The sequence below is a fragment of the Otolemur garnettii genome, unplaced genomic scaffold, assembly GCF_000181295.1.
Source record: "Otolemur garnettii isolate 467f Iridium unplaced genomic scaffold, OtoGar3 scaffold00015, whole genome shotgun sequence".
Taxonomy (NCBI): domain Eukaryota; kingdom Metazoa; phylum Chordata; class Mammalia; order Primates; family Galagidae; genus Otolemur; species Otolemur garnettii.
In genome coordinates this window covers 1,538,204-1,563,997 of record NW_003852410.1, presented here as the reverse complement: position 1 = coordinate 1,563,997, position 25,794 = coordinate 1,538,204, and the positions used below count along the sequence as shown (strand labels likewise).

General features: G+C 45.2%; 1 protein-coding gene across 1 annotated transcript in view; it reads right to left on the bottom strand.

Annotated features, from left to right (window-relative positions):
- Positions 1-25,466, bottom strand: part of LHFPL4 (LHFPL tetraspan subfamily member 4) — a 44,117-nt gene extending 18,651 nt beyond the window's left edge. Inside the window, exons 1-2 of the mRNA XM_023510655.1 lie at positions 25,397-25,466; positions 22,314-22,871 (exon numbers count right to left, since the gene is read on the bottom strand). Coding sequence (XP_023366423.1) covers positions 22,314-22,871; positions 25,397-25,466 — 628 coding nt within the window. The remainder of the gene's footprint in view (positions 1-22,313; positions 22,872-25,396) is intronic.
- Positions 25,467-25,794: the final 328 nt, after the last annotated feature.

The following is a 25,794-nucleotide window of genomic DNA, read 5'->3' as shown; positions in this document are numbered from 1 at the left end:
TGTTGTTGTTGCAGCCATCATTGTTGTTTGGCGGGCCTGGGCTGGATTCGAACCTGCCACCTTAGGTGTACGTGGTTGGCACCTTAGCCACTTGAGTCACAGGCACCGAGCCTAAAGTGGGTTTCTTAAAAGACAATATATAGTTGGGTTTTGTTTTCTGTTCTTTCTTTTTTTTTTTCCTTCTTCTTCTTATGCTGACCAATGACAGCAAACATCCCTGTATTTTATTTGGTGCATTTAAACCACTGATGTTCAAAATAATTATTAATATCTACCATTTTTGTTACTGTTTTCTATCTGTTGCTCATGTTATTTGCTCTATTTTTATCCTCCATACTTTTCTGCCCTTTGTGAATTTAATTTGAACATTTTGTATGATTCCATTCTTTTCTCTTTTCTTAGAAAATCAGTTATTTTTTATTTTTTTACCTTTTTGGGTGATTGTCCTAAAGGCTGCAATCTCCAACTAATCCAAGTCCAACTAATCTCCAACTAATCCAAGTCCACTTTCAAATACCATTATACCACTTCCTGGGTAATAGAAGTACCTTATAACAAAATAATCCTGATTCCTCCCTCCTTTCCTTTGTGTCACTGCTGTCATTCATTTCACTTTAAGCACACATAAACACATTTATACATGCATAATTGAATACATTATTGCTATTATTATTTTAAACAAAATGTTTTTTGTTAGATCAATGAAGCATAAGAAAAATACAAGTTTTTTATTTTACCTTCTCTTATTCCTGTTCCAGGGTTCTTCCCTTTCTTCGGTAGATATGAGTTTCTGACCTATATTGTTTACCTTCTTTCTAAAAAACCTTTTGATACTCTTGCAAAGCAGATCTACTGGCAACAAATTCCCTCACTTTTTGTTTTCTGAGCAAGTATTTCTCTATTACTTTTAAAGGATAGTGTCACATCATATGGATCTCTAGGTTGGAGGGGGTATTTTTCCCCCTCTCAACACTTTAAATATTTTACTCCACCCTTTTTTCTTGTATGATTTCTAAGGTGAAGTCAGATATAATTCTTAAATTTGTTTCTCTAAGGGTAAGGTGTTTGGGCCAGATGTAGTGGCATATACCTGTAATCCTACTCTTTGGGAAGCAGAGGCAGGAGGAAATTACTTGAGACTAAAAGTTTGACACCTGCCTGAGCAACACAGAAAGGCCCTATGTCTACAAAAAATAGAAAAATTAGCTGGGCATGGTAGGTAAAACTCCTAGCCTCAAGTGATCCTTCCACCTCAGCTCCCAAAAAGCTAGGCATGCACTACCACACCCAGCCTCTTGGTTATTATTGTTCCAAATATTTCTTCTGTTCCTTTCTTTCTTCTCCTTCTGGTATCCTAAATATGCATATGTTATACCTTTTTTTTAGCTGTCCCTCAGTTCTTGAATTTTCTGTTTTGTTTCTTTTTCTTTTCTTTTTCAGTCTTTTTTTCTTTGCTTTTCAGTGTTGAAGGTTTCTATTGAGATATCCTCAAACTCAAAGACTCTTTCTTCAGCCTTGCCAGTCTACTAAAAAGATTATCAAGGCATACTTCATTTCTGTTAGACTGTCTTTGATATCTAGCATTTATTTTCTCGATCCTTTCTTAGAAATTCTCTCTTTGCCTACACTGCCCATCTATCTGCTCTTGCCTGCTGATTTACTCGTTAGACCCCTGCATCTTAATCATCATTGCTTAAGATTTCTAGTCTGATAATTACAACTCATGTGGCATAATTGTGTCTAGTTCTGATGCTTGCTCTATCTCTTAAAATTGTATTTCCATCTTTTAGTACACCTTGTAGTTTTTCCTTGCTAGCTGGGAATAATGTACTGTGTAAAAAAGGAACTGATGTAAAGAGAACATTACGATGTGGTGATGAGATGTGTGGAGAGGGGAAGCATTCTATAGTCCCAGGATTAGGTCCCAATCTTTCAGTGACCCTTTTACCCTGGACTGTGAACTTCAAAAGTACCTCTCATTTGTTGAGGTTTGTTTGTTTTCTCACCCTCTTTAGTTGGGATACGATAGCAACAGTCGCTGGAGTTAGATATAGATATTTCCTTTTCCCCAGGAAATTAGGCTCTGATTACCTAATTTCTCCTCAAGACAGGCCTTGTTGACAAGAACAGAGTGCTCTGCACAGTTCAGAATTGTTCCTTTCCCCCATCCCTGCCAGAGGGGATTTTTCTCCAGTATTCACTGTGAGAACTTGCTGGTGCTCTAGGAGACAAAACTCACAAAAATGTGGATGCCCCCAGTGACTGTGTCCCCTGGCACTTTTAATCTCCCAGACTGCCCACACTGAACCTCCACCAATTTGTCAATTACAGTTCAGGTTTCCCTATAAGAACAATTTGTGGAGCTTTGTTCCCACAAAGGTTTCTACTCATGAGTTTCTGCTCTCATAAACTGTGATTCTCTGCATCTACCTGTCTGTCTCTTTATTTGGGGGGCAGCAGTTTGCCCTGTGACCTCGCTTTTCTTGTTTATTTTTTAGTTCAGCTTTTTACTTGTTGTTAGGATACAGTAGCAAATGCCAAGCTTCTTATATTCTCTACCAGAAACCAGAAGTCCACCCATCTATGTTTTTATAACAAGGACGTCCATATTAGGTAATACACTGCGACAGTTGTTAAGAATGAATAGTGTTCCAAGGACTGATACGGCAAGCTTTCTGAGATATGATGTCCACTAAAAAAAGTAATCATAATTTTTTAAAAAATGTTTCTAGTATTTTCTATGTGTCAGGCACTGTTCTAATTGCTTTATGAGTATCAATTTATAATTATCACTATATTTATAAATGAAAAAAAGGCCCAGAAAAGTTTAGAGTTGTTCTCAAGGTCACACAGTTAGAGATAACTGAGTTGGAAGTCACACACAGCCCACTTGGGGCCTGAGTTCAAGTTCTTAACCCCTTCTCCTCTCTGACTTAATAAGTGCGTAGAAAGACCATATACAGGCACGATATTTCTTGGGTTTTTTTTTTTTTTTTTGAGACAGTCTCACTGTCACCCTTGGGAGAGTGCCATGGCATCACAGCTCACAGTAACCTCAAACTCTTGGGCTTAAGCAATTCTCTTGCCTCAGCCTCCCAAGTAACTGAGACTACAGGCCCCACTGCAATGCCGGGCTATTTCTTTGTTGTAGTTATTGTTGTTTAACTAGCCCTGGCCCAGACCGGGTTCGAACCTACCTGGTGTATGTGGCTGGCGCCATAACCACTGTGCTATGGGCGCCAAGCCCCTTCTTGCTGTTTAAAAAAATATTCGATGAAGGAGAGTCTGACACATGCTACACCATGGATGAATCTTGAAGACATTATGCTAAGTGAATAAGCCAGTCACAAAAAGACAAATATAGGCCTACCTCAGAGATATTGTAGGTTTGGTACCAGACCACCACAATAAAGCTAATATCAAAATAAAATGAGTTGCAGAAATTTTTTTGTTTCCCAGAACATATAACAGTTACATTTACATGATATAGTAGTCTAGTAAGTGTGCAACAGCATTATGTCTAAATAATGTACTGGGGCCAGGCATGGTGGCGCACACCTGTAATCCTAGCACTCTGGGAGGCTGAGGCGGGTGGATTGCTTGAGGTCACGAGTTCAAGACCAGCCTGAGCAAGAGCAAGACCCTGTCTCCAAAAAATAGGTAGGTGTTGTGGTGGGCACCTATAGTCCCAGCTACTCAGGAGGCTGAGGCAAGTGAATAACTTGAGCCCAGGAGTTTGAGGTTGCTGTAAGCTGTGACACCACTCTACCCAGGGTAACAAAGTGAGACTCTGTCTCAAAAAATAATAACAATAAAATTTAAAAAATGTACATACCTTATTTTTAAAACATTTTATTGCTAAAAAATGTTAATCACCTGCCTTCAGCAAGTAACAATCTGTTGTTGTTTTTTTTTTTTTTTGGAGAAGACAGTGTCAGTTTGCTACATTTATTGCCTCTTCCTTTCACAAAAGATTTCTCTGCAGCATGCAATGCTGTTTGATGGCATTATACTACAGTAAAACTTCTTTCAAAATTGGAATCAGCTCTTCCAAACTCTGCCACTGCTTGATGAACTAACATCAAGAAGTTTGGTATGTAAGTTTACATAGCCTTCCAAATTCTTCATTGTCATTTCAACAATGTTCACTGCACCTTCACCAGGAGTAGATTCTATCTCAGGAAAGCACTCTCTTGGCACATCCGTAAGAAGCAGTTCCTGACCTGTTCATGTTTGATCGTGAGATTGCAGCAATTTAGTCACATCTTCAGCCTCTACTTTCAATGCTAGTTCTCTTGCTATTTCCACTACATCTGCACTTACATCCCCCACTGAAGTCTTGAGCCTCTCCCAGTCATCCATGAGGGCTGGAATCAATCAACTTCTTCTAAACTTCTGTTAATGTTGATATTTTAACCACATCACATGAAGTACAAATGTTCTTAATGACATCTAAAATAGTAAATCTTATCCAGAAGATTTCCAATTTACTTTGCCCAGACCCATCGAAGGAATCAATCTCTATGGCAGCTACTTACGAATGTGTTCTTTTTATTTATTTATTTATTTTGAGACAGAGTTTTACTTTGTCACCCTGGGCAGAGTGCTGTGGCTTGATAGCTCACAGCAACCTCAAATTCTTGGGTTTAAGTGATTCTCTTGCCTCAGCCTCCCTAGTAGCTGGGCCTACAGGTGCCCACCACAATGACCAGCTAGTTTTTTTGTTTGTTTGTTTTGTTTTGTTTAGCAGGCCCGGTGGGTTCAAACCCACCAGCCCTGGAGCATGTGGCTGACACCCTAACCACTGAGCGATGGGCGCCCGGCCATGAATGTATTCTTAAATAATAGACGACTTGAAAGTTGAAATTACTATGGGCTGCAAAATGGAAGCTATGTTAGCAGGCATGAAAACAACATTAATTGCCTTATAAATCTTCAACAGAGCTCTTTTCTCTTTCTTTCATTTATTTATTTATTATTTGGGAGACAGAGTCTTGCTCTGTCATCCTGGCTGGAGTGCAGTGGTATCATCATACACAGCAGCTCAGGGCAATCTCAAAGTCTTGGGCTTGAGTGATCCTGCTGTCTCAGCCTCGTGAGTAGCTGGGACTACACGCACATGCCATCACACCTGGCTAACTTTTCTATTTTCCTGTAGAGATGGGCTCTCAGTCTTGCTCAGGCTGGACTTGAACTCCTGGTCTCAAGGGATCCTCCAGCCTCGGCCTCACAAGTACTCAAGTGCTAGGATTACAGGTGTGCATCTCTGCACCTGACCCTAACAGAGCTCTTGACAACGTGACTAGGTCCTTTGTCAAGGAGCAGAAATATTTTGAGAGAAATCTTTTTTTTTTTTTTTTTTTTGAGACAGAGTCTCAAGCTGTCATCCTGGGTAGAGTGCTATGACATCACAGCTCACAGCAACCTCAAACTCTTGGGCTTAAGTGATTCTCTTGCCTCAGCCTCCCAAGTAGCTGGGGCTATAGGCACCTCCACAATGCCTGGCTTTTTTGTCATTGTTGTTATTGTTGTTGTTGTGGTTATCATTGTTGTTTTAGCAGGCCTGGGCTGGGTTCAAATTGCCAGTCTCAGTGTATGTGGCCAGCACCCTACTCACTGAGTTTCAGGTGTTGCCCAAAAGGAATCTTTTTTTGACCAGTAGGTCCCAGTAGAGGGCTTAAAATGTTCAGTAAACCATAATGTAAACAGATGAGCCGTCACTCAGGCTTTATTTTTCCATTTACAGAATACAGGCATAGTAGAATCAGCATAATTCTTATGAAGCCTAGGATTTTCAGAATGGCAAGTGAGCACTGGCTTCAACTGAAAGTCACCAGCTGCAATGGGTGCTAATGAGAGAGTCAGGCTGTCCTTTGAAGATTTGAAGCCAGGTATTGACTTGTCCTCTCCAGCTATGAAAATTTTAGATGGCATTTCCTTCTAATAGAAGCCTGTTCTGTCTATATTAAAAATCTTCTGTTAAGTGTGGCCACCTCCATCCATTAGCTCAATAGATCTTCTGGATAACTTGTTAAAGTTTCTTCACCAGCACCTGCTGTTCACCTTGCACTTTCATGTTACAGAGATGGCTCTTTTCTTAAACCTCATGAACCAACCTCTGCTGGCTTCTTACTTTTCTTCTGTAGTATTCTCACCACTCTCAGCCTTTACAGAACTGAAGAGAGGGTTTTGCTCTGGATTAGGGTTTGGTCTAAGGGAATGTTTTGGCTGGTTTGATTTTCCATCCAGACCAATAAAACTTGCTCCTTATCATCAATAAGGCTGTTTCACTGTCTTATTCATGCGTAAACTAGAGTAACACTTTTAATTTCCTTTAAGAAATGTTCTTTGGGCTGCACTCATCGCTCAATGGGTAGGGTGCTGGCCACATACACCCAGGCTGGTGGGTTCAAACTCAGCCTGGGCCAGCTAAACCACGACAACTGCAATAAAAAAAAAAAAATAGTTGGGCATTGTGGCAGACACCTGTAATCCCAGCTACTTGGGAGGCTGAGGCAAGCGAATCGCTTAAGCCCAGGAGTTGGAGGTTGCTGTGAGCTGTGATGCCACAGCACTTTACCGAAGGTGACATAATGACACTCTGTCTCAAAAAAAAGAAAAGAAATGATCTTTGCATTCACAATTTGGCTAGCTGTTTGGTGCAGGAAGCCTGGTTTCCAAGTTACCTTGGCTTTCAGCATGCCTTTACACTAAGCTTAATCGTTTGTAGCCTTTGATTTAAAGTGAGAGATGTGTGACTCGTCCTTTCACTTCAACACTTAAGGGCCATTGAATTCACCTCACTTTAATATCGTTGTATCTCAGGGAGTAGGGTGGGGCTTGAAAGGAGGGAGATATATGGGGACAGCCAGTAGTGGAGCAGTCAGAACACACACACATTTATTGATTATATTCCCCATCTTAAATGGGCACAGCTCTTGGTGCCCCCAAACAATTACAGTAGTAACTTCAAAGATCACTGAAAAGAGACCACCATAACAAATAAAGTAATAATGAAAAGTTTGAAATATTATGACTGTTTCCAAAATATGACACAGAGACATGACATGAGCAGGCACTGCTGGGGAAATGGTGCCAACAGCTTTGTTCCATGCAGGGTTGCCATAAACCTTCAACTTGTTAAAAAAAAAAATGCAACATCTGTGAAGTATAATAAAGTGAGATAAAACAAGATGTGCCTGTATATAAATTTGAATATCTATAAATATTTCTTGAAGGGCCAAGCATGGTAACACATACCTGTAGTCCTAGCACTCTGGGAGGCCAAGATGGGAAAATTGTTTAAAGCCAGGAATTTGAGACCAATCTGGACAACATAGCAAGACCCTATCTCTACAAAAAATAAAAAATTAATAGTGGTCCATGACTGTAGTCCCAGCTACTAAGTAGGCTGAGGTAAGAGGGTCATTTGAACCCAAGAGTTCTAGCCTAGGTGACAGAATGAGTCTATATCTCTATTTAAATATATATATATATATATGTGTGTGTGTGTGTGTGTATTTTTAATATATATGTGTGTACATATACACACACACACATATATATATTTCTACAAGGATACTGAAGTAACTTAACAATGGGTTACCGCTGAGCAGTGGGCTGAGAGAGGGAGGGAGGAAGGGAAGGAGACACTTACTTTTCTTTGTATGGCCTCCTAGCCTGTTAAAACTAGTATTAATTTTATAACAAAAACAATATTATTATGCCAAATCCTATTCCATCCATTTCAGGTTGTGGAATCCTCTTAAGATTTTAAGAAATAATTAAGAAACTAAAGGAGAGTTCAAAGGAAGAAGAATCCCTCAGCTTAGGGGAATACAACTAGGGCAAGCCTAAGAGGCAGTACAGAGTACGAGGACATGTGCTTTGTACTCAGGTTTTCTTTCCTTAAAGGCTTGTGCCCTCGATGTGCCTTTACATAAAGCTTTTTCATGATGTATTTTATGCTTAGCTATTTTAATAGAGCTTTTTGAACATGCTGTTACTCCATTCTCAAGGGATCCCGCTAAGCTGGGAGCTCCCAGGAGGGCTTTACGTGCCCTGTGGCCCCCCACACACTCCCAGAGCATGACACAACACAGCTGCCACCTATTCCTGTGGGGTCAGACTAGGTGTGCCCAGGGCCTTCTGTCTCTGAGAAGGCAGTACAGAGAGGCCACTCCCTGTCCCTGATGGCCTCTCTAATCTGTTACCTCCTGCTTTTTCACCTAGGTCCCTCTCATTCAGACCCTGCAGATAGAAACTCAGTGAGACTCGAGAAACAGGCCTCAGTGGTACAGAAGATTCTGCTGCTGCCAGGGGCCTGGAAGGCAGTGAGGGGCCACACAAGCTATCAAAAGGAGCCTTTGGCTTCCTCACCACCATGAGTCCCCTGGGTGGTAGGACCCCCCTCACCAAGAGAAGGAAAAGGCCTATGAATTCAAAGGGGTGGGTGCTGGAAGACAATCTGGCACTCTGTATCTCAGCCTCAGCAAAGCTGTTTGCCACACCGTCTACTGGAGCTGAACCCACTGAACCATCCCCTAGGCCCAGCCACCTTCTGTTCAGGGTACGTCCAGCTGAACTGGGTAGATGTTTTCACCAAAAGTAAGGTGACCAGATTTTAACACTGGTAAAGCTGGACACCACTGACAGGGGGCGGGGCAGGGGACGAGGCAGAGCAGGGCCTGACAACAATGCAAACTTTGATAAGCAGTTCTCGATAATCACTTCTCAACAATTATTTGTTATTATTACAGCTTAACATTATAAAATTAACAAAAATAATATAAAACTCATATCCTGGCGAAATAGCCACATGGCTAAACCATATATTCCCTTCCTGTTCTCCCACCCATTCATGCATTCTTTCTAAAAATCGGGACTTTTTTAAAACGCCGTGGGACACAGGACAAATTGTTAAAAATCGGGACGTCTGGTCACCCTAACCAAAAGGCATGTGCTACAAGATCTGTGGGCTTTAATCATAGCCCCAAACTGCAAACCACCCAAATGTCTATTAATTGCATAATGGATAAACGGGGCAGTTTAACCCGATGGAAGAGTGTACAATGGCAAAGACGGACAAACTGTGGCTACGTGCAACAAATTGGATAAATCATATGGCCATAATGTTGAGTGAAGGTGTGATTCTATTTATGTAAATTTCAAAAGCAGGCAAAACTAGTCTTAAGTATTAGAAGTTAGGACAGTGGTTACCTTTGGGGGGGTGATCACACGGGGGTATGAAGTGTGTAGCCTGGATGCCCTTTTCATAAGCACACTCACCTAGTGATTCCCTTTGGTCTGCAGATGTATTATTTCTGTGCTTTTCTGTGTGTTATGCTTCCATAAAATGGGACATAGAAAAGCCTGCATACCATAAGGTATATAAGCCAATGCTGGAAATAACCTAAGTGCCCACGGATAGGTGACTGGTTAGATAAAGTGCTCCCTTGAAGTGACACACAATAATATAATCTGGTTACTAAAGAGAATGAGGAAGCTCCTTCCTCACATGCTGAAGTCCAATGATATCCGGACACAAGGCTAAGTCAAAGGCAGGTCCAGAGTACCAAATCTGGCACAAAGCTCTTGTTTCTACAGAGGAAATTGTATGTGCTTGGGGCATATTTTCTTGCATGAACATAAAATATTTCCTGAAGGATTTTCAAGACAATGATGACGCTTGCTCCTTCTAAAGGGAGGAGCTGGCTGGCTGGAGGACAGGAATGGGAAGGAGATTCACTGATCACCTGTTGCACCTTTTGAATTCAAAGTCATGTGAAGAAATGAGCCTTGGGGGTGGTGCCTGTGGCTCAGTGAGTAGGGTGCCAGCCCCATATACCGAAGGTGGCAGGTTTGAACCCAGCCCAGCCAAACTGCACCAAAAAAATAGTCGGGCGTTGTGGCAGGCGCCTGTAGTCCCAGCTACTTGGGAGGCTGAGGCAGGATAATCGCCTAAGCCCAGGAGTTAAGAGGTTGCTGTAAGGTGTGACACCACAGCACTCTACCAAGGGCAATAAAGTGAGACTCTGTCTCAAAAAACAAAAAAAGAAAGAAAGAAATGAGCCTTGGAAACCATAAAGTGGGTGGGAGTTGACTGTTAGTGACTGACCACTGCCAGAGATTTTCATTTACTGGGAATGAAATGATTAAAGCAACAAAGATGGCAATGCACAGGCCAAATGGAACTTACAGCAACAGTGAATCAGTCTCAAAAGCTGACAAAGTCTCTAAGCCCCTTTTAACTGAGCTTGTCAATTTCCAGGAAATTATCCTAAGAAAATGCACCTCGATATGTCTAAGATTTAACCCAGGAAGATGCTCCTCACATTGTTATTTGTAAGAGAGAGAGAAAGAGAGGAAGAAGAAAAAGAGGAGTAGAAAGAGGGAAAGAAGAGAGGGAAGAGAAGGAACAGACATACTCAGGTAGAAGGGGGAAGAAAACCCACCATCTGACAATATGGGAATGTAGCTCTTTCATACCGTGGAATGCTACTTTGCTATTAAAAGTATATTGAGGAAAGTTTCATGTTATAGGAAATACTTAGGACATGCTAGGTTTTAAAAGGCTTTTAAAAATAAAACACAAGGCTCGGCGCCTGTGGCTCAAGCGGCTAAGGCACCAGCCACATACACCTAAGGTGGCGGGTTCGAATCCCCAGCCCAGGCCCGCCAAACAACAATGATGGCTGCAGCCAAAAAATGGCCAGGCGTTGTGGCGGGCGCCTGTGGTCCCAGCTACTTGGGAGGCTGAGACAGGAGACTTGCTTGAGCCCAGGAGTTGGAGGTTGCTGTAAGCGTGATGCCATGGCACTCTACCCAGGGGGATAGCTTGAGGCTCCGTCTCAAAAAAAAAAAACAAAAAAAACCAGAAGATAGTTTCATTTGGGGAAAAATATTTACACAGTTACAGCAATAGTTATATAGAATTTGTCATGCCAGGCATTCTTCCTGAGTATTTCATACACATTAGTTCATTTAATTCTCACACGACTCTATGGTGTTGGTACTGTTAGTATCTTCTTTTTACAGTGAGGACACTGAGGCACAGAGAGGTTAAGCAAGTTGTCCAAGGTCACACATCTAGTAAGTTTCAGGATTTGGACCCAGACAGCTTGCTCATAACCCATACTCTCTACTCTTATGAGGGTAGACCAAGTAGTGAAGAAAGACTATTTCTGGGAGATTGAGGTTGTGGGTGCAATTCTGCTCATCTATAGTCTCCTTTTTGTTTGGTCGGGGCTGGGTTTGAACCTGCCACCTCCAGCATATGGGGCTGGTGCCCTACTCTTTTGAGCTACAGGCACCGCCCCATTTTTTTTTTTTATTTACTAAGAACAATGATAACTTTTAAAAAGTAATAAAAGTCTTAGACTGTTAAGATCTACAAAGACGTGTATAGGATAGACTACACAATCAGCTGCTTGTATCCTGAGTCCCTTCCTCAAGTTTAGAAAGGTCTTCCTGGAAACAGCCAAGCTGGGTTTGGGGCTGAGGGGAGTCTTGGGAAGGGTTTGTGTCCACACTAGGAGAGCAGCTTTGAAGGGGAAAGGCCTCCCCTGGGCGCACTGCAAAGGGGGCTGTAGCAAAAAGCCTCTTACAAGGAGAGGCTCCAGGAGGAGGCTGGGGAGAGCCTGTCCACACACCCTTCCTACCCAGGGAGGCTGGGCTTCTCCTCACAGTCAACTCACAACCCATCAAGAGCCAGGCTCTGTCTTAATGCCCCTATCAAGGCCCAGGAAGGGAACCCTGTGGCCCAGCTCCCCTCTTCATCTGACCACCCAGATGCTGAGGCTGACCTCCCATATCTGATCCATTTTCTTTTTTCTTTCTTTTTTTTTTTTTTTTGTAGAGACAGAGTTTCACTTTTTTGCCCTCAGTAGAGTGCAGCGGAGTCGCTCCAGCAACCTCCAACTCCTGGGCTTAGGCGATTCTTCTGCCTCAGCCTTCCAAGTAGCTGAGACTACAGGCGCCCGCCACAACGCCCGGCTATTTTTTGTTGCAGTTTGGCCAGGGCTGGGTTTGAACCCGCCACCCTCAGTATATGGGGCCGGCGCCCTACTCACTGAGCCACAGGCACCTCCCATCTGATCCATTTTCAAGGCTGATCAGTTCAACCTCCCAAAACACATCCAGCACCTGACCCTTGTCTCCTTTCCATCTCCACTGTCTCTACCTTGTTCTGGGCCCCATGACCTCCTGGGTGACTGCAGCAGCCTCCAAACTAGTTCCTCTGCTTCCACCCTCACCCTACTGTTGTCTGTTCCCCTCTCAGCACCCAGAGGGAAAGTTCAAAACAGATGGTGTTGTTCCCTTGCTTAACTCCCTCCACAAGCTCCCCAGGACACCCAGAATAAAATCTCCCTCCACCGCAAACCTGACCATGGATAGCCTCTGGCTTCCTGTGCCACAGCCACAACAGCCTCCTTTCTGTCCCTGAAAACATGACAAATCCAATCCTTCTCCCTGGGACACTCTTCCTCTAAGTCCTTCAGTTCTCAGATCATGGCTCCTGAGCTTACAGGGCTCGGAGTTTATGAGGGGGCACTGTTAAGAGCACAGATAATTGGCTTGGCGCCTGTAGCTCAAGCGGCTAAGGCACCAGCCACATACACCAGAGCTGGCGGGTTCAAATCCAGCCCAGGCCTGCCAAACAATGACAACTACAACCAAAAAATAGCCAGGTGTTGTAGCAGGCACCTGTAGTCCCAGCTACTTGGGAGGCTGAGGCAAGAGAATCGCTTAAGCCCAGGAGCTAGAGGTTGCTGTGAGCTGTGATGCCATAGCACTCTACCCAGGGTGACAGCTTGAGGCTTGAGGCTCTGTCTCAAAAAAAAAAAAAGAACACAGATAATCACACCCAGTGTCACAGATGCTGTTATGGAAAGAGAGAACACTCATCACTTTGTGCATGATTATTTGATAACAGCATTTACTCTCATCCACCACCTGTAGGCCCAGCCTGCAGGGAGCCTGCAGCCCATTAATAATCTTGGCATCTGTCCCTCCTCAGGGATCTCCCTATTGCCATAGGCCAGCTCTGCTAGTCACCTTTACAATCTGGTCAAAAGCCTCCTGCCTCTCCCTCTTTCCTTCCTAGTTTCAGGTGACCTGTCCCTTCTCAGTCTACCTTTTTCTCCTCAAGGCCACCTTCCTAAGTCTCTTAGCTGCTAATCGGCCTCCTCCTTCTCTGACCCTCTCTCTCAGTCTCTTTCTCCAGCTCCTCCTCCACATGGCCCTTACAGGTTGATGTGTCCTAGGCTGTCTCTTCTCCCTCCATGTATCCTCTCCAGACAACTTCATCCACAGATTCATATGATGCTGCCCCAGAGCTTCACCTTCAGACCTGAATATCCATCGTTCACTGGGCCTTTCCTCTTGCACAACTCATAGGGATCTCAAACATGTTTCAAATGGACCTTCTCTTCCTCCACCCCAGACCTGATCTTCCTCCTGCTTCCTTTGGGGATGTCACTTCAGAGGCCCAATCATCCATGGGAACTTGGAGTCACGCACAATACCTACCTTGTCCTCAACTCCAACACACCTGTTGGTCTCCTAAATAGGTCTCTGATCTTCCTCCTCCTCTCCTTCCCTGGCCTTGGCCTGTCTTACCTGCACCACTGTTACAGCCTCCTTCTTTGGTGCTCTGTTCCCATCCCACCTCCACCTGGTCCTTTCCTCCCAGCAGCTGCCCATGTCACCTTTCTAAACCTGCAACTAATCCTGGTCACTCCTATGCCTGAAGGGGATTGTGCATCACCTAAGAATAAGACCCAACTCCCAGGGCAGGCATGGTGACTTTCGCCTACAATCTCAGCACAAAATGTATCAAAGGCCTAAATGTAAGAGCCAAAACTACAAAACCTGTAGAAGAACACATAGAGGTAAATCTCTGTGACCTTGGTTTTGGCAATGGATTCTTAGATATGACACCAAACCATAGGTAACAAAAGAAAATAAAGTAGATAAACTGAATTTTAGATAAATGAAAACTTCAACACTCCACAAAACACTATCAAGAAAGTGAAAAGACTGGGCAGGTCACGGTAGCTCACACTTGTAATCTTAGCACTTTGGGAGGCCAGAGTGGGAAAATCACTTGAGGTCAGGAGTTTAAGACTAGCCTGAACAAGTGAGAACCTGTCTCTACTAAAAAAAAAAAAATATTAGCTGAGTGCAGTGGCTCATGCCTGTAGTCCCCAGCTGTGTGGAAGGCTGAGGCAGAATTGTGTGAGCCCAGGAGTTTGAGGTTGCAGTGAGCTATCATGACCCAGCTGGGAACTAGCCAGGACCACAGAGTGAGACTGTCTCAAAAAAAAAAAAAAGGAAAATGAAAAAAGCAGCCCACAGAATAGAAGAAAGTATTTGCAAATCATACATCTAATGAGAGAATTGTATTAAGAATATACTAAGAACATTTACAACTCAATCATAAAAAGACAAATAACCTATATGAAAAATGAGCAAAGCATCTGAATAGGTATTTCTCTAAAGGGGACATATAAATGGCCAATTAGTACAGGAAAATATTTTCAACACCACCAATAATTAGGGAAATGTAAATCAAAACCACGGTGAGCTACCACTTCACACCCAGCAGGATGGCTGTAATAAAGAAGTCAGATAATAACAAGTGCTGATGAGGACAGGAAGAAATCGGAACCCTCATACACTGCTGGTGGGAATGTAAAATGGTGCAGCCACTTTAGAAACCATCTGGCAGTTCCTCAAAATGTTAAATATAGAGTTGGTATTTGACCAGCAATTACACTTAAAGGTACATACCTGAGAGACTGCAGCATGATTCATAACAGCCAAAAGGTGGAAACCATCTAAATGTGCACCAACGGCTCGGTGCCTGTGGCTCAAGCGGCTAAGGCGCCAGCCACATACACCTAAGGTGGCGGGTTCGAATCCCCAGCCCGGACCCACCAAACAACAATGACAGCTGCAACCAAAAAATGGCCAGGCGTTGTGGTGGGCGCCTGTAGTCCCAGCTACTTGGGAGGCTGAGGCAGGAGACTCGCTTGAGCCCAGGAGTTGGAGGTTGCTGTGAGCGTGATGCCATGGCACTCTACCCAGGGGGATAGCTTGAGGCTCCGTCTCAAAAAAAATAAAAAAATAAAAAAAAAGTGTACCAACCAAGGAATGGATAAACAAAATGTGGTATATCCAATATAATGGCATATTATTTGGCCATAAAAAGGAAAGTATTGATACATGCTATAACATGAAGGAAGTTTGAACACCTTATGCTAAGGGAAAGAAGTCAGTCACAAAACACCACATAATATATGATCCCACTTAGGTGAAATGTCCAGAATAAGCTAATAGAGAGAGACAGAAAGGACATGAGTGGTTGCTTGGGGCTGGGGAGGATAAGGGGGAAGGGGTTTGGGGTAATAGTGAAGAGTATGTGGTTTCTTCTGGAGATGATCAAAATATGTATCCTAAAATTCTTTATGGTAATAGTTATACAGGTCTGTGAATCTACTAAAAACTACTGAATAGTTCACTTTATAAGGATGAACTGTATCACATACGAATTAAATCTCAAAGTTGTTACCCAAGAATGGGGGTTCTCCCTGTCTTTCTCTCAGCACTCATTCTGAAGTCTGCTGCCAACACTCACATAAATGAGCTTAGAAGCAGATCCTCCAGGCTTAGTCAATGTTGGGGTGACTATAAAACCAGCTGAGGTGTTGGTTGCAACTTCAGTAGAAACCCTGAGCCAGAATTACCTACCTATCTAAGCTGCTCCCACATTCCTGTGACTCATAGAAACAGAGATAAGAAATGGCTCTTGCTTTTGGCTACTGAATTTTAGGGTAATTTGTTATCTAGCAATCGATTACTAATATGCCATTCATGTAGAAAATTGTTTGCATTTGCTTGTACATTCATGGAATTTCTTGGAAAGAACACTCCAGAAATTGGTAATAATGGTTTCCTCTGGGAGAAATAGTAAGGGATGAGGATAGGAAGGAAATTTTTTTTTTCAAAAAAAGCCAATAGAAATCTGAAAAAAATTAAACAATTAAAAAAAAACTCTTCAACTACTGTCTGCTATGGATGAATAAAGTCTAAACGCCTTACCACGACTTAGCAGGTCTCTCTGATCAACCTCCTACTCAATTCCCGCCCCCCAGTCTTGAACCTCACCTTCCTTGTCCTGATTGCTCGTAGTCCTCAAAACACACTAGCTTGTCCCACCTCCTTGCCGTCAATCGTATTGTCTCCTCTGCCCAGCTTGCCCTTCTCTTTCCTACTCATCCTCAGCTCAATGTTGTTATCCTGTTTGGAAGACTTCCCTGACTATCCTTCACGGTGTTAGAAGTCCCCTCCACGCCCCCAGAATATCCTGAGTGTGATTCAATCATTTCGTGTGTTGTACCATACTGTGATGATGGGTTTTATTTTCTGCCTCCCCCACTAGACTATGAGCTCCCTGGGAGCAAGGAGGTTTACTCAGGATTCCCAGAGCCTAGTACAGTTTCTCACATACACGAGGCATTCTGTAAACGACTGATGTGACAAAGACAGAGAGGAGGGCAAAAAGGAAGGAAAAGAGGGAGGGGAGGTGGAAGAAAGGAAAGAAGGAAGGTTGGGGCAGTTGAGGAGGAAGAAAGAAATGAGAGAGTGACGGGGGAGGGAGGAGAAGGGTGGAAAGAAATTCCCTTAATATACTTATCAGTATCATACATACAGTCACTGGATGAATAAAATCCCAAATCAAATCTGAAACAAAATCCAAGTAAATGGAGAGGAATGTGGATGTATATTCTAAGCCACAGTGATAGGAGCTCCTGTGACTGCAGCTCCAGCCCAGAGACTGTGATGAGTGAGGACACAGATCTGGAAGGCCAGAATATGCTCACTTCTGGCTCCCACCAACCAGGCCCCTGCTGCCACCTTCCACTTTTGGCTTCCACCAGCTTCCATTCCATTTCACACATTCTGTTCTCTGATGTGACACAAGCAGCACCAGTCACTACTAAATGAATTGTGGTCAGAATCATCTCCTTGCAATGGAAAGAGGAGGGTCTAGGTTCACATCTCACTGTCACCATGAACTTGTTTTCTTCTCCCTGAGACTCAGTTCTCACATCTGTAAAATGAGGGAGTTGGGCAAGCTGATTGTTTAGACCCTTTCCAGCTGACAGTTTATGACTTAAGTGCTTAGATAATCCTGTAAGTCCGAACTCTGAGCATCAAGGACTCCTTACAAACTGTCCTTCACTTAGACTATGTCACAAGAATAATGACCATTTGCTGAGTGCTTTCTATACTCCAGGACTACACTCAGCTAAAGTAGATGTAATAATAACCTGTTTTACAGCTGAGGAAACTGAGACTCAGAGAGGCAAACCAAATTCTCCAAGGCCACACAGCTGGGAAGTGGTGGAGTGGAGATTCTAAGTCCTTTGCTCTTAAACTACTATCCCACACTCCCCCCTCCAACCTTTAACCAGGCTTTAGCTTGAATCTCTAACCCAGCAGGGAACTTCCCTGTGACTGATCTCACTCAGCTCTACCTTGTACTAGCTATGTGACCTCTGAGCAAGTCATTCTAACAAATAAAGATTAAATAACATAATGAATGTAGAAATGTTGGCCTTTTCTTTTTTGAGACAGTCTCACTCTATCACCCTGGGAGAGTTCCGTGGCATCATAGCTCACAGCAACCTCAAATTCTTGGGCTCAAGCAATTCTCTTGCCTCAGCCTCCCCAGTAGCTGGGACTACAGGTGCCCACCATGATGCTGGCTATTTTTTTCTATTTTTAGAGACGGAGTCTTGCTCTTGCTCAGGCTGGTCTCAAACTCCTGAGCTGAAGCACTCCACTTTTGTTTGCCTCCCAGAATACTAAGATTACAGGCATGAGCCACCATGCCAGGCTGCTTAACCTTTTTCTTTCTTTTTTTTTTTTTTTGGTGATAGGGTCTTGCTCTGTTGCCGGGTGAGGGTGCAATGGTGTCATCATAGCTCACTATAACCTCAAACTCCTGGGCTCATGCAATCCTCCTGTCTTAGTTTCCTGAATAGCCGGGACTATTGGCATATGCCACCATGGCCAGCTATTTTTTATAAGGACAGAGTCTTGCTATGTTGCCCAGGATGATCTCAAACTCCTAAGTTCAACAAATCCACCCACGTCAGCCCCCCAAAGTGGTAGGATTACAGGCATGAGCCACCACGCCTGGCCTGAGTATAGAAACATTGAGCACAGAAGCTGTAGTCCTAGCACTATATGTTCTTATAAATGGGGTAATCAGGTAAAGGAGTTGCAGAGATAACCTGAGAAGCTCTGAAAAGTTGATCCCTAACTCCAGAGAGCCACCTGGCTCTTCCAGCCTCTCTACTTAGCATTTGACTCTTCTGGAAAAACCATCCTGAGACTATTCCCACCATTAATCCTCCTCTAACCAAGATCTTGGGCTGTAGAGTCAGGCAGATTGAGTTATGATCCTGGCTCCACCACTTACCACTTGTATGTCCTTGGACATCCCCTGGGGGATCAGTTTTCTCACCTATAGAAAATAAATCATGTTGTCTACCCCATAGGATTATTGTGAGGGTTAAATAATATTATGCATATAAAATGTTTAGCACACAGTCTCACAGGGGGTAAAGGCTCAGAAATGTTCATTATTTTGCTTGAACAACACTAACAGTCCCAAAAGCAAAAGTCCAAATTCTCTGACCCGGCACACCATGGACCCCATTATTCCTTCCTGGACTCTCTCACTGTTTCCATGCTCAATTTAGATGTGGCGTGTGGCTTTCTCACCCCTGTGTCTCCTCTCCACTCGGAGTGCTCTCCCATACTTCACACTGGCCCAGCTTATACCTCATTTTCCAACTAAGCTGGCAGCCCTTCTGTTGCCCTGGATCCATAGCACTTATTACTGTTCCGATTGTCCTGTAGGAAGCTGCTGTGTGTACTTGTTTTATCCGTGATACCCTCTTCCAGTGGTCACACTTGATTTACCTTTGTGGGAACTGACCTTTCTCCACTATCAGTCCATGTTTTATTCCAGGGACGGGCATGTGGCTCAGGACATAGACAAAGTCACCATGATTAATTAAGAAGCAGACACTTAACTAAAGATGGACTCATGAGAATCAACCCGGGAAGTTTTGCTGGAATCATTCTTTTTCCACAGACATTGCTAAGCTGAAGCAATATAAATTCACAGCTACCAGTGGCCTTATTCATCTCTTTGAAGAGAGAAGTGGACTTAAGATGAGGCAACACAGAGGAACCAAGAAATGAAGAGAGACAATTTTTCATAGGGTTATTTGAGCATCTGGACCCATCCATACCCGAAGCCAGATACCCTTGACCTTCAAGTTAAGTCAGTCAATAAACTCTACCCTCTTGATTTTAGTCTAATTTATTTAAGCTTCTTTGAGTTGGGTTTCTGTCACTTGCCATTGAAAGACTGCTGACAAATACAGTGACCCAACTAGACAGTAAGCTTTCTGAGAGCAGAAATTACATTTTGTAGACCTAAGATCCTAGGGGACAGGGATGATGTCTTATTAATATGTATCTCAGTATTGCTGCACTGAGCATCAGAATGATCATACAGCAGATGAGGAATAAACAAAGCAATAAGAGTATTTTTGTATTTTGCCAATGGCCTTGAGCTCTGTACTTAGAAGACCCTAAAATACTTGAATAAAATTTTAAGGAAAAATAATCATATGACAAGCATTTTAATTCTTTTTTTTTTTTTTTTTTTTTTTTTTTTTTTTTTTTGTTGAGACAGAGCCTCAAGCTGCCCCCCTGGGTAGAGTGCCGTGACATTACAGCTCACAGCAACCTCCAACTCCTGAGCTCAAGCGAGTCTCCTGCCTCAGCCTCCCAAGTAGCTGGGACCACAGGCGCCCGCCACAACGCCCGGCTATTTTTTGGTTGCAGCCGTCATTGTTGTTTGGCGGGCCCGGGCTGGGGATTCGAACCCGCCACCTTAGGTGTATATGGCTGGCGCCTTAGCCGGTTGAGCTACAGGCGCCGAGCCGAGCATTTTAATTCTTATGTCACACACACCTACATACCAAAAAAAAAAAAAAAAAAAAAAGCCCTTTCTTCTCTGCAGTTCCTCTAAGGATGACTTTCTGTATGGAATGATCTTAATAAAAGAGTTCTAGGAGCCTCACAGGACTGAAAGAGATACTTTAAATCAACTTATCTAATGGCCCCCAGTTCTCCATTGCACGAATGAAAAAACTGAGATTTAAACTAAAAAGACTTACTTAACACTGCATGGTGAGTCACAGGCAGTGTCAACTAAAACCTCCACCCGGAACACTGGTGCTCTGACCTCTGTCCTGGTGTCACTTTCTTAAGCAAAGTGATTTAGTCATTTACCCAGAGACTCCACGGACTGTCCCCTTAGCCCTCAGGGTGGAGCAGCTGCTGAAAGGAAAGTGCCCTGAACCAGAAGTCAAGAAACTCAGATCTTAGACCTACTTTTTTCCCTTACTGACTGTGTGACTTTGGGAAAGCCCTTCACTTTTCCACATGCAGTTTCTTCTCTCTAAAGTAGAGGGAGGGGGAAATGGAATTTGAAGGAGCTGATCTCTAAAATCCACAAAATCCTATGATTACATGGGGGTTGTTGGACAGTTCATCAAATCCTAAGATTAAACTCACATGGATTACAGAGAATTTGAAAGCCAGAGGTCGGCAACCCATCTGCAGACTCCAAATTAAGGTTGATGAATTGGGGGTTCCAGCTGAGCATACATTTTCATATGTTCTTTCCAGCTTGCCTTTGGAAAAAAAATAGACTAGAAGTACATAATATCAGATCTGTGAGTACCACAGAGAAATATGGAGTGATATCCCCTACATCCTACAATTCTCCTTTCTCATCCTCTTCAAAGATCCTGAAGGATCCACATCTAAGTTAAGTGGGTGAGATGGATTTGAAACAAACTCATTAGAACGTCTACATCTGAATATACACTGCCTTTTTCAAAGTAGTCCTTTTAGGAGTTTGGGCAATTCTTCCACTGAGGCAGTAATTCCTCCCTGCATTTGTAGAAGTCCTCTAGGGGAAGCAAACCAGGCATGACTTTGTCCTCACACCTTGGCTTTCATCCCAAGTGACAATTCTCAATTTGATCAGATCATCCATTGTATTCTCCACACTTGACCCTGAGTGGCTTCCAGCCATTTCCAAAACTTACATTCCTCCTCCTTTAGAAGACAGATATTCAAGAGACTATGCCAAACCAATTGCCTGCAATGATTTGAGCAGTGGAATCATCAGCAAGTGATATAATGCCCTGTGGGGGTAGGAATGGGGGCTCTTGTAAGATGGTGGACACTTGTTGAATGTCCTGAGATGCTTATTTTTGAAAACCACCTCTGCTGCATGATTATCACATTTTTCTTTCTCTTTCTCGTCCCTGGAAGGCTCCAAACTTTTTTCTAGCTTTCAGTAGCCCTCTTCCTCCATCCTTCCCATGCCCTGGCCCCTCCTTCCCCGGCCTAACTCCCTTCCCTACTAGCAATTAGGCAAACGCCCAAGTTGCTGAGTCTTTAAAATCTGCGTTCGATCGAAAGGTGGGTGGAAGTGGGGAACTCTAATGGATCCTGGAAAACTGTCTCAGCATTTCTCATTCCCCAAAGGCCCCTCTCTGCTTCTTAGCCAAACATTTCAGAGGGTCCCAGGAACTCATTCCCATTGGGCAGGTTCTATCAACCACCCACATCTCAAATAGTGGATAGCCACTATAGACAGCCTCTGCCCCCTACCTCATCACAGCACTTTAAAGATTACAAGATTCTCTTTCATTTGTCCTATAGGCATCCTCTCCACTGTGTTACAGATGAAGAAACCAAGCCTCAGAGAAGTAAAGTGAAACACTCAAGTTGACAATTCAGCAATTTTAAAGATTCAAGCAGATCTCTCTTGACTCCCCATCTCATGCTCATGTCAGCCTAATAGAAATCGGTTCTACCTAGAGTAACCCCTCTAAGACAGCCAACAGAGACCCTTGGAGACACTCTTAACATAACGCTAACTCATCAATAAATGCAGTCTGCCCATATCCAGGCATAGAAACCCGAATACCAATTCTAAGGCTCTGCTCCCCACCCCCACCCCCCCAGGGCTCTCTCTCATTGAATCCCCTCCCCAGTGACTGCTGAGGGTCAACCAAGGAAGTGAGTGCCTTAACAAAGAGGAACACAATCTATCTCTGACTCCTCCAAGAAGGGGACCTAGCAGGAAGGAGCCCCTGTCTCTGGCCCCTGATCTGGGGGTTCCGCCCCCACCCCTCCCCTACCTGCCAAGAGCTGCATCCAGGCGCAGATCTTGTAGACCGTGGCCGTGTTGCAGAAGAAGAAAAGCGCAAAGCAGGTAATGCAGCCGAGGATCAGCACCATGGAGAGCAGCACGAAGAAGGCAGCCGCCTTGAAGGCGCTGGACGGGATGGTGCTGAAGTCGGTGAAGGAGCCCCGGCAGGTGAGCTCGCGGCCCGCCAGCCCGCTGCCCACACAGTAGTGGAAAAGACCGAAGTAGCCGGGCTTAGGGGTGCTCACGCTGTCGCCCACCCAGTAGGGCTGAATGAAGACCACCACGTTGATGATGGCGAAGCAGATGGTGAAGATGGCCCACAGCACGCCGATGGCCCGCGAGTTCCGCATGTAGTGCTCGTGGTAGAGCTTGGAGGCCTCCTGCGAGGGCAGCATGGTGCCCGGGGGCGGGGCCGGCGGCGGCGGCTGGCGGGGGCCGCCGGCCCGGGACCGAACGCCGGGCTGCCGGGCGGGAGCTGGGAAGAAGCGGCCCCGAGTCAAGGACCTCGCGAGGGCAGGGTCTGGGGCGGAGCTGGGGGCCCTGGGGACTGATACCGGGGAGAGAGGAGGGGGTCATGAGACTGTTGGAGCGGTGTCCGGGGGCACAGGCAAAGCTTTCCTACTGGGGGGTCTAGGAAGGAGCCATGTGAAAGTTGAGGGGGGCCTGGGATGAGGATACGGCATACGGAAGTAAGGGAAGAGCTTGAAAGTGGTCATGGGGGAGTTAGGGAGGGGGCTTGGGGGCTGGCACTAGGGGAGTAGAGGTGCTGTGGGGGGATGGAATGGAGGCTGGAGACCGGTATTGGGGGATTGGCAGAGGGGCTGTATATGGGGAGCCCAGAAGGGAATTGGGGTTGTGGAGGTAGAAAGAGATCGGGTATTGGGTGTCTAGAAAGGGGCTATGAGGCGGAGTGAGGCGCTTCTATGAGGGGGAAAGAAGGGGATATAAGGGCCAGTACTGGGAGACCAGGAAGGTGATACGGGGACTGGGTCAGGGAATGGGGCTGGTAAGAGGGTCTAAGAGGGCAAAGCAACGGAATTAGAATAAGGCTGGAAGGGAGTCGGGGGCTGGGACTGCTGGACACGGGGCGGTGTGGGGGGGTGTCCTCAGAAGCCAGGGCTGGATGTAGGCTGAGGGGAGCCTGGGATTGGCGGGCCAAGACCGGGGAGAGAGGTTTTCCAGGCCAAGGGGAGGAAGGACCGGGGCCGGCAGGCAGCCCCGACCGGGAGAAGCGGCGGTGGACAGGGACTGGCCCCGGGGTGCTGAGGAGCAGCCAGGCCCGAGTAAGGCCGGGGGTTGGGGCTACCCCGCGCCCAGGCTGGACGCGCGCAGAGGCTGCGGCCGCGGGGAGAGGGTGCCCGAAGACCAACCTGGGTCCGGTCCAGGGCAGCGGGTCCGGGACTGGCACGGCCTAGGTGCCGCGGCTCGGCGCTCCCAGCAGCGGCTGCCTCGGCCCAGGCGGCTGCTTCTGAGCGGCCTCCATCTTGCTCGGGTTCTCCCCGGGGCGCGCTCCCGCGCGGAGGCGCGCGCTCTTGTGCACTGGCGCGGCCCGGAGGAGGCGCGCTCCCGCACGAGCGTGCGGGGCGGAGCGAAACGGAGGAGGGGCGCTGCTAGTTCTAGCAGCCTAGGGGAAGAGTGGGCACGGCCCCTGGGGCGCCCCAGCCGGTGCCAGAAGCCCTCTCCACAGTAGGGCCCTCTGATTTGGGGGACTCCCTTCTAGACTGAGCTGTGGAGCTGTGAGTCCCCACTAAGTCCATGTGAATGGAGGAGGGGTGAACGGGATATCATTGATAGGAGACCACCTGGATGTCTTGCTCCCGAATTCCCTCCCCTACAACCTAACCCCTTCACTGTCTGAAGTTGTACCATTATGCTGTCTTTTGAGTCTTGGAGGTGCTGAAGGTTCCCGAAGTCTACTAGGAAACTGTCAACATATCCAGAAGGGAGAACTCCTTAAACTGTTAGCAGCCCACGCCTGGGATGGGGCTTCGTTGGTTCCTTGCACAACAAGTGGGGCCTGAGGAACAGGACACAGGGTGAGTACCAAGGGATAGGGAAGAAAGGGGCTGGGAAATTTGGGGTTTCCCTACTCTACACTCTCCCCAGCGCCTAGCCCAGTGCCTGGCATGAAGTGGGTGCACCAGAAGGATGTGTTAATGATCAAAGCACGAAAGTCAAGGCCCAGGGTTACAGAACCCCTGAGGGTAACTCCAAGGGAGCCAGTTCGGGTCATTTCTTTCCCTGCGAGGGAAGTAACCTTTGGCTTAGGATCTGTAGAGATGATCTGGAATGGAACACAGACAAACTGTGCCTAACACTATCTCTGTGACCTTTGCTCCAGCTCTCTGAATTTGTTTCCCCATCTATAAAGTAGGCAGATTAAGCCCCACTTCACCGGTATAAATAATGGAGGGGGCACGAATGAAAAAGAATCCATGTTAACGGATCCCAAACACTGTATCACACACAGGGGTCAGTCTGTTAAAACTTACGTCTATCTGTAAAAAAAAAAAAAAAAAAAAAAAAAATCATGTACAATTTCCAATTATCACTCTACAGTGGAGAGGAGGACTGATCTTTTTTTTCTGAGATTATATACTTCCTACTTTCTTAGAGCATTTTAAGAAATGGGAGTGATTTTTAATGAAAGGGGGTTTCTTTTTTATTTTATTTTATTTTTTGAGACAGAATCTCACTTTGCTTCCCCTAGTAGAGTGCTATGGCATCATAGCTCACAGCAACCACAAACTCCTGGGCTCAAGTGATCCTCTTGCCTCAGTTTTTCTATTTTTAGTAGAGTTGCTGTCTCACCTTACTCAGGCTGTTCTCAAACTCCTGAGTTCAGGCAATCTGCCCGCCTTGGCCTCCCAAAGTGCTAGGATTACAGGTGTGAGCCACTGCGCCCAGCTGAAAAGGAGTTTATTAATGTCCTTATTAGGCAAAACAAAAAATAGGCAGCCTTATTCCAATACCAAATTTAACAAAAATTACAGATCCATGAAATCCCACAATTTGGAGATCTCAGACGCATGGGAACCGATCTCAGCCAAGGCCTGGACAAAGGGTGCTCACCAAATTTGGCTTCCCTCTCTATTGGTTCCTTGTAGAGGGCATCCTGGCTATCTCCTGAGAAGCCTATCATCTTAGAATTATGACCTGAAGGAGCTACAGAGAAAATCTCATTCTATACCTTCTCCTACTTCTCGGGTGGAGAACAGAGACTAAAAAGGGCGATTGACTTATCCAGATGCGTAGATGGACTCTGCCAATCAGACTGATCAGCCTGATTCATTAATTATTCATCCATCCAATAAATATGTGTGAGTCCCCTGGTCAGTCCCCTGTGATGTGCCAGGCACAGACATTATGCCAGGCACTCACCCAGAGCTCACAGCTTCAGGGGGAAATGGAGGGTGCTAGGAGGAGGGAAGCAGAGAATTGGCCATCCTCAAAGACGACCTCAAAGTTTG